The following is a 9591-nucleotide window of genomic DNA, read 5'->3' on the forward strand; positions in this document are numbered from 1 at the left end:
GTGTCGCGAGTCGTCCCGGAATGGGGCGGGACTGCAACGAAGCGTTATCAGAAAGCTGTAGACCGAAAGGCTTGGTAGTCGGTAGCTAGTAGAAAATAACAAATCAAGTCAATATGAAACGACTCAACTTGTTGGTTTCCGGGTTAATTCACGACTGATTCTTCTTTTCCTAACCTTACCAAACTCGCCGGCGGCGTTCCACGCCACCGCACGCTTCGAAATCAACGCATTCCCGCGGGATCCTGGCACGCCACACTTCCACACTTCGCTGGGGACGCTCTGACACCCCATCCGTCCTTGGCCATCGCTCCAACGCGCCCCAAGCGTCCGCAGGCAGCCGCGCCACCCGTCCTGGTCATCACACGCGCCCTTAGTGCCAGTGGCACCAGGGCCACGACCGCAAGAGCACAAAGGGGTGCCTTCTTGATGACTGGCACCACCTCAATACAAACTCTCATAGAAACCGGCGCGCGCAGTCGCTCCAGTCGCCGTCTCTTCCCACAGCTCATCACCTTGAAGTTGTGCAATGTCAGTCGAGCGAGGAGAACGGTTCTCACCGTACCCACTCGTGACATCCTCCCCGACTGAAACTCGACGTCCTCGTCGAGCCTCCGCAGCTCGACTTTCACGCATCCTCGCCTGTAGCGCGCGCTTCTCAGCCAACGCGGCACTTCTCGTCCTCACCGGCTTCTTCTTCTCCGTAGGCAGGCCACCATCCAATCGCCAGAACTCTTGACTGAGCCGCTCGACCTGCTCTAGCTCTTCCATCTGTGCGCACCACTCGGCATATCCATCGGAGACCATCTTCCGTGGTGATCGACCGTCCTTCTCGAACACACGCCAAATCTTGCTAAGTACCCCGGTCATAACCGTACCAAAGCTCAGCGAGGCCACTTGTCGATCCAAATTCAGTCCCAGGACGCTACTCCACCGTTCTTTTCTTTCATATCGCCGTTCTTCTGTAGCGCCCCGTAGTTGAGTTCAAAAACAAATGAAAATTAACACGTAATCCGTTCCTCCAACCGTTCTGTTCTCGAGTCCAATAGCAATTCTCATCACAGTAACCGTACCAAACTTCCACTCGAGAACACCCTTGCCCTGGACTACGCCAGCAGCAAGTAATCATCATCCACCTCAGCATTAGCATCAGCCAGTCGGGCACTCCGACGCAACGCTGGTAGACCTTTCTTCTTCCTCTCTGCTCGCTCAAACGCGGCAATCTGATCAGAGTACGCAGGCATCAACTCGGCCCTCGAGAGCCAAAAAGTCTCATAATTCGCAGTCAACGCCAAATACTCCACAGCTCGCTCAACTACTCGCTTGGCGACGATTTCCAGGATAGGAGCATCCACGCCAGCGATAACCGTATCATCACGACCAACTGTCAACCGTTCCGCATAACTAATTACAGGCAGATCCGCTTCTTCGAGGGGACCTTCTGTACCTTCATCACCAATACCTTCCGGGACTTCGTCCATATAAGGACGAGTTCATCGTCCTCGGTAGCGTTTCAGCCGGTTAACATTCACCGTGGCCAACTTGCCAGACTGTGACGGCACCTCAATCTTGTAAGTGTTCGGCCCCACCTTACTCACGACGCGGTAAGGACCGTGCCACGAGAACGCCAATTTCTTCGACCTTGACTCCCCACGCTTAGCCCTGAAACTCTGGTAGACCCAGACCGGATCTCCAACTTCATAATTCACCTCAACCTGCCCTTCCAGTCGACGAGCGTGCCGGTCCTGTGCCTTCACAAGTTGGCGCTCGACCAAGTGACGCGACTCTCGCAGCGACCGGTATAGCTCTCGACGATACAACGCCACCTCATTACTTCTCCACTTCCTACCCAGATTTAGAAACGCGACATCCAACGGAAGCGTAGGATCACGACCGTACAACGAGAAAAACGGCGAATCACCCAGCGCCTCATGATAAGCAGTACGATAAGCAAATAACACTCGCGGCAAATAAACGTCCCAATCACTCTGTGCTTCACTCACGTGCATCCGTAGCATTCCAATGAGCGTTCCATTAAACCGTTCCACAAGTCCTTGTGTCTGCGGATGATACGCAGCCCCATACAATTTCTTAATCCCAAGCGTCTGATAGAAAGACTTAGCAACCTCCGACGTGAAGTTAGTACCGTTGTCACTCAGTAGCCGAGACGGGATACCATGGCGAGCAACCACTCCATTCACCATCACGTCCACAAAAGTAACAGAATCCAGGCGCTCGACCGCGAACGCTTCAGCCCACCGCGTAAAGTAGTCGACAAACACGAGAATATAACGGTTGCCACTGTCCGTGACAGGCAAAGGTCCGATAGCATCCACTACTAAAAGCGAGAACGGTCCAGACAGATCAGCAACCGGCATCCGTTGCATCTGACCGGCACTCCACGGCCTGGAACCTTTTCCGCTTCCACACTTGTTGCACTCCCGTAAAAACTCAGCGACATCCTTTCGCCAACCAGGCCAGTATGCATGGCGCCTCACTTTCTCCAGCGTCTTCGTCAGTCCCAAATGTGACGACAACAGGTCCGAATGACAGTAGTGTAGCACGGTAGGTATGTACGGTATCGGCACAACAGGTACGGTTAATGACCGAGCCGGACCAACCCTAGCGGGGAGGTGTACCCGCCGCATCAACAAACCGTTCGCCACTGCATGTTTCGGAGCCATCTTCACGACTTGAGCACGCAAGAGCGGATCCACAGGCAGCGCGCCGTCCCTTAAGAACGCGACGAGCGCCCGTATCCACGCCACTTTCTGTTGTTCCGCTACGAACTGTTCCAAATCAAGACCGAAGACATCCACGGCCGAAGGATTCTCGGTCGGAGTCTCGTCTTCACCCTCAACCGTGCCATCACCAGGTCCAGAGCGATTATCCCCAGAATTTCCACTTTCACGGTTAACATCCGTTCCTTCTTGCTCCCCGACTGAGTCGTCAACCACGCCATCTCCGCCATCCACAGGGTTCAGCAGGTCCGACATCGTCAACGCATCGACTCGGTCGATCGGCAGCCGCGACAATCCATCCACATGACCCATAGCCGTCCCAGGCTTATGATTCACCTGGAACTGTAGACTAGAAAGCTCCATAGCCCATCGCGCCAACTTAGCGTTCGAAGTACGGTTACCAGGACTAAATACCCACGTCAAAGCCTTGTGGTCCGTGTACAAATCGAACTCCCGCTTATCCAAATAGCAACGAAATTTCCGAGTAGCCCACACCACACCCCAACATTCGATCTCCGATATACCATCCTGCTTGTTGATCCAATTCTTCTGAGATCCCGTTAACAACTTGCTAGCGTAGGCAACCACACGGTCACGACCGTTCACTTCTTGCATCAGACAGGCTCCTATCGCATAGCGAGAAGAATCGACGTACAGTTTGAACCGTTTCTTGGCGTCAGGATACACGAGTATCGGCGGCTTCATTAGCGCCCGCTTCAACTGCCTGAAAGCCATTTCACAGTCTTCACTCCATACGAACGGTGCATCCTTCTCCTTCAACCGTTCCAACGGTGCGGAGATCAACGCATAACCAGGAATATACCGTCGGAAGTAACTAGTTAACCCCAAAAATGACCGTATCTCGTGCAAGTCCTCAGGCTGCTTCACATTCATAACCGCTTTGACCTTTTCCGGGTTCGGCAGGATGCCGCTTGGTGTCACGATATGACCAAGAAATGCGACCTGACTCCGTCCCCAATGACATTTTTTCATCTTAAGCTTAAACCCAGCTTCACGCAACCGTGTCAGCACCTGACGCACACGAACGAGATGCGACGGGAAATCCTTGCTGAAAATGACACAGTCATCCAGGTACACCAAACAGATCCTCCACTTGAGATCCACGAGAACCGTTTCCATCAACCGCTCAAACGCAGGCACTGCGTTACAAAGTCCAAACGGCATAACCAACCATTCGTACAGACCGTACTTGCATGTAAAAGCGGTCTTCGGAATGCTTTCTTCCTCCATAGGTACGTTCCAGTATCCGGACGCAATGTCCATCGTCGAGAACAGTTGCGCATCTCCCAATACGTCCAGGATATCGTCAATCAAAGGCATAGGATAGCAGTCTTTCACGGTTACCGCGTTCAGTCTACGGTAGTCGATGCAGAACCGTATCCCGCCGTCAGGCTTCCTAATCATCAACACCGGACTGGCCCAAGGGCTATTGGAGGGACGGATCAGCCCCAGATCCAGATACTGACTGATCTCGGCTTCCATCACCTCGCCTTCAGCTAGTGACACTCGGTACGGTCGTTGCTTGATGGGCGGGCTATCCCCCGTATCAATCCCAAACTGCAACAGCTCCGTCCGTCCGGGTTTCTTCGACGACTCCACAAACATATCCCAGAAGCTATCCAGCTCCAACTGGAAAAGCGACTTCTGCTCCGACGACAGATCCGACTCCGAGAAGTCAGCTTCGAGGCTTCCGCCCTTGTCCGGAGGAATCTCAGGCCTCTCCGCCTTCACCTTCTCACCGAGTCCCTCGTCCACTACTTCAGTAACCGTGTTTACCACTCCAGGAGCGTCCGCAACTTTCACCGTAGGCTCTGTATCCGAAGTATCCTTGGCTCTCGTTCGCTCAAACTCAAACGCCGACTCAGGAATCACGGAGGTAGACGCCACAACCGTTCCTTTCAGTACCCAACATTCTTCCGTAGATGCATTGCACACCTCCACAATCACCTGGCAGTCTTCAACCGTGCACAACGAACGAGCGACACACAACGTAGGCGGCAAACCCAAAGAACCCTCAATCATAACCGTAGCCTTATCACCAATATCACCAACCACGTTCGCCATAACCAACGCTTGTCCACGCGGAGGTAAACGCACGGATGTAGTCATCGTAGCCATGAAAGACTCATGCTCCACGGCCATACCCAGTTCAAGCGTCTCTCCTGTACTTTTCAGAGTCATACGCCTTTCAGCTACATCAATAACAGCCCCGAACGCTCCCAAAGCGTCGACACCCAACACTGCATCAACGTGCAACTTCTCCGTAACCAGTAACTTCAGCACAATCTCCATAGAACCAAGACAAACTGGCAACCGTATCCAACCACGGATGCGCAACCGGTGACCAGAAGAACTCCTCACATATCCCTCGTACGGTTCCAGCGGCTCATTGGACCGTCCTAATCGCTTCAGAACCCGTCGATCAACCAAACTTAGTGTAGCACCAGTATCCGCAAGAAGTTGCGAAGGTAGACAATCAATATATCCACCAGACAACGCTTCGAAGTTTCCAACGGTGCACACAACTCTCCGTCCACCTTCAACAACACGAGGAATTTCAAACATCTCGTCTTCATCGTAGTCACGGACACCAAATCCATTCGGCAGACTCACCGTGACCATATTCATCAATCCAGTCCTAGGTGGAGGATCGGGAGGGGACGCTCGGCCCTAACAACCTGAACATAATGCGTGACATCTTCATCGCACTCAGGCCGGAACTTCACCTCTCCGACATCCTCGGCACTCTCAACGTACAAAGAGGAACAGTCGAAGCACAACGGCGAACGACGAAGCCGACTGTCTCGATGAGAAGGCACACTTGGAGGTCGTTTCACTCGATCCCATAACCGTTCCCAAATTCTGTCAGCATTCTCAGCGTAGTATCGGCTCACCCAATGCTCCAACAGCGTCCATAAGTCCTTCAAGAGTTCATGCTCGACAGCCACACGGTCAGCAAACAGCTTTAGGCGCTTAAAACTGAACTCAGGAACTTTGTCTCGCAACGGCGGTACACCCTCAGTCTCAGCACTCACAGTAGCACTCTCCGTTCCCGCAACACTGTCCTTAGCGTCCTTCAGCATCCAATACACAGCTTCACGAGCGATCCCTCTCATGGTTTCACCGCGAATCACTCTTCGACCAGGTCGAACAGGAGGCGACTCTACAACTACCGCAGCCACCTCATCTTCAAGGGGCAACACGATATTCGCACACACTTCCTGCTCCAACGCAGCATCGCCCGCAGCGATCGAAACCTCTTCGCAGCCTGATTCCTTGTCGGAGTCCGTACCATCAGCACAGTCCACTCCTTCCAGACTAGCAACGCTGTCCGAAGTAGCTTGACGAAAGTCACGGTTAGCCTTCCGTGCCTCAGCCGACTTCTCCAAAGTCAAGCTGAACCAATCTTGCCAGTACTCGGGTGTAGACACTTCGCCACGAACAGTTTTACGCGTCCGCTCTAACACGTCCACAGGAATCCCTAAGTAGGTCGACATGTCCTCAATAGACGGCTCCCTCTTGGCCTCAGCAATCGTCGTCATCCGTTTCTTGAGTTCAACTTCGTCGAGCGGGAACAACCGATCCTCCAGCTCCTTATCATACTCCTCCGTCTCGACCGCAACCTTTACACCAGCAAGAACCGTAGTCTCTTGTCCAGGCGCACATGTTTCCATCGCGTCCAGCTCGTCATCCGTGAACAGGCGAGCGTACTTCGACTCTCTTTCAACCGTTTCTTCGTCATCTTTGTCCGACACAGCTTCCAACACAGGAACCGTGACAGTCTCCTCAGCAACCGTAGACACACGCTCCATTCCACGAACCTCAACCGGACCTTGGAACATTTCTGGACCTTCGTCTTCCCAGTTCAGGAACATTGTATCCCCGATTTCGACTTCATTCGTCGGGTAGGAGATCGACACTGCGACTCTCGCGGATTCGTCACCGCTCTTCTTCAGAATGCTCTTAGGAAACTTGATTCTAGGCACCGGGACCTTCGACTTCACTTCAACCGTGTTCGAAGCCTCAACTGCCTTCGCCTCCGTTACTTCTTCTGCATCAACCGTTCCCTTAGCCTCCTCACAGAAGGTCGTGTTCACAGACGCGTCCTCGTCCTCGTTGACCACTTCCTTCTTGCTCTCTTCCTCGGCAACCTCAATCACCACGACATCCGGCTTCTCGGGAAGCACGGGTTCTTGCGCCACCCTCAAACTGCAAACATCACCATTCTCGCACCCTCTCATACCAACTTCTTCGACTTCCAACACCTCGGCGACCACTTGCTCTTCCTTAACTGTTCCTACACCGTGATCACCATCCGAGCCAACCATCTGACAAGAGGAAGGAGTGGCTCCTCCGTCCCCTTCCTCCCGTCGTCTTCATTGTTGAGAGTTAGTGCTCGCAGCTTGCGGCACTAGCGACCGTAGCGAACGAATCGCCGGACACTCAGCCACCACATGGCCAGTGTCTTCACAGAAAAAGCATCTCGACGGACCACGCGACCCTCGTCCACCAAAGCGGTTACCACCATAGCCAGTACTAGAATTCGAGTCACATTCAGAACGGACGTGACCCATCTGTCCACACTGCAGACACTTCATCCCAGCACGCACACACGTAGCTCGGCCGTGACCTTTGTATCTACATCGGCCACACACCGGAACACCATCCTGAGTTCGACTATCGTCCTCCATACTGATGCCTCGGAACGGACGACTACCACTCGGAACCGTTCCCACGTTTCCAGAAGAAGTAGATGCAGTTGCCGCAGCTACCATCGGAGCACGGTTCCTCGGCGACCGTGGTCCTTGCCAACGATTCTGAGTCATTTGCTCTTGCCATTGCTGTTGCTGTTGCATAAACGTCTGCAACTGCTGCGCCAACGCATCCACCGAAGCCAACACGGGCGTTTCCTTCCCTTTCTTCCTGGATGACTCATCGTCCGAAAATTCATCGTCTTCTTCAACAGGACGGTACATGTCCTTGAACATGAGCCATTCGCACGCTTCAGGAATGTCCGAAGCCGGACTAGCATCGAGCGTAGCCAGCATTCGCTTGTTTCTGAGACCTCGTCGGAACAGTTGGTACCTCATCTGAGGATTTGGGTAGTTAAGCGACTCGCAGAGATCCGAGACGCGGTCACCCCATTCCTCAACGGACTCACCTCGCTCACGCTTCGTGGTTTCCAACCGTTCCCACAGTTCATCCGCTGTACGACTCAAGAATTGATTGTGAAATCTCACTTTCAACGTCTTGAACGAACGGATGGTCGAGTTACTCCACCAGCGTTCCGCCTCACGTCCTTTGATCTTCTGACGGAATACCAACAATCGTGACTGGTCGGGCAATCCAACCGTGTGAGCTTCAAACAGCTCCCAGAAGTCACGAGCTTTCTCGACCGTAGCTGAGTCAGAGTAGAACGTCGGCAACACCTTCACCGCGTTCGACACCAGGTTCGACAAACTGAACGCATTCAGAGCGCCTCCTTGCACCACAGGTCCGCTTCGAGTCCTTGGCTGCGGCGCCATCGTAGGCATAGGACGCATACTAGGCGCCGGACGACCCACACCTGGACCACTCGCACGCATCACAGGAGGTACCGACGGTCTAACACTAGCGACCGTAGCTGTCGGGACTCCCTGTGACCGCAATCCACCAGTTTGAGCAGAATGGCCCACCATCTTCGGCACCTTAGCCACACTCGAAACGCTCTTCACCCCAATACCAGGACCGTAGCCACTGGACGGAACACCGTAACCAGCAGGCGTGTCCACAGCCTTAGTCGCGCTCCAGCTCCAACCAAACGCAGGTCGATCCATTCTCCTAGCCTCCGGACCGGTGTACCGAGGGATAAACCCACTCGGACTTCTACGCGGTGCGCTCTCCGCTTCCTCCTCTTCCTCGACGCCAAAGTAGTAGTCCTGAGCGGTTCCATAACCGTACTCATCGACCCGAGACTGTCTTTGGCCAACACCACCGTAATAGGACGGTTCTTCACCGTAGCCAGCGAACGCGTCCGTACCTCCTCTATGTTCTTCCTTCACCTCGGGCTCTGTCTTGACTTCCGTCGCGACAGTAGCCGCACCTTCCACAGGACTCGCTTCCGCAGTCTCCACGACGGCGTCCTTGGACTCTTCCACACCAGCGGCGAGCAGCTCCCGCATAACTTCTGACTGCCCCGCCACACGACCTGCACCGACGACAGACTGCCCCTGTCCTTCCGTCGTCTCTCCCTCATCCGCACCTCTGAATCCCAGAGTGCGTTGTCTCTCGGCTCTCTCCAGCCGCTCAACCGCGGTCTGCACAGTGACCGACCTCTCCTCACCGCCACGAACATCACCGTAGCGCTCACTTCCAGCTTCACTTCCCGAATCTTCACCGTAGAAATCCATCTCCAATAACCAATAGTATCACCAACAAACTCCGTTTCCGTTCACCAAAATAACCGTTCTCCAAACAACCGTACTAATCCAACCGTGCCCCCGACGGTTCTCCAAAACAAACTCCTTACGCGCTCGTCCTCGGCGCTTCCTCAACCAACACCAACCGCTCTTCACCTCCTTCTGGATCGAAGCTTGCTCCTTCCTTGACGCCCTCTTAGGATCACCCTCGCGCTTAACCTTGTACTTATCCGTGCGCTTGATCCAGGCGTGGCAGCAAAGTCCTCCGTCCGTACACTCGAGAGCGTTCCTTCGGTTCAGCAATCCCACAACGAAGCAGTACCCTGGCTTCTCCACCACGTGTCGCGAGTCGTCCCGGAATGGGGCGGGACTGCAACGAAGCGTTATCAGAAAGCTGTAGACCGAAAGGCTTGGTAGTCGGTAGCTAGTAGAAA

The 9591-nt window shown here is 54.0% G+C and overlaps 3 protein-coding genes across 3 annotated transcripts; all 3 read right to left on the reverse strand.

Moving 5' to 3' along the window:
• Positions 1-441: 441 nt before the first annotated feature.
• PPTG_20113 (hypothetical protein) lies at positions 442-867 on the reverse strand (the record flags this gene model as incomplete). Its single annotated transcript, XM_008918761.1, has 1 exon — positions 442-867. The coding sequence occupies one exon, from the start codon at positions 865-867 to the stop codon at positions 442-444; it is 426 nt and encodes a 141-aa protein (XP_008917009.1).
• A 236-nt stretch (positions 868-1103) lies between these two features.
• PPTG_24858 (hypothetical protein) lies at positions 1104-1478 on the reverse strand (the record flags this gene model as incomplete). The annotated part of the gene is made up of 1 exon (XM_008918762.1): positions 1104-1478. One exon carries the CDS (start codon positions 1476-1478, stop codon positions 1104-1106), a length of 375 nt encoding a protein of 124 aa, XP_008917010.1.
• Positions 1479-7135: 5657 nt separating this feature from the next.
• Positions 7136-9148, reverse strand: PPTG_24859 (hypothetical protein; the record flags this gene model as incomplete). Its single annotated transcript, XM_008918763.1, has 1 exon — positions 7136-9148. The coding sequence occupies one exon, from the start codon at positions 9146-9148 to the stop codon at positions 7136-7138; it is 2013 nt and encodes a 670-aa protein (XP_008917011.1).
• Positions 9149-9591: the final 443 nt, after the last annotated feature.

Source organism: Phytophthora parasitica (genome assembly GCF_000247585.1).
Source record: "Phytophthora parasitica INRA-310 unplaced genomic scaffold supercont2.300, whole genome shotgun sequence".
NCBI lineage: Eukaryota > Oomycota > Peronosporomycetes > Peronosporales > Peronosporaceae > Phytophthora > Phytophthora nicotianae.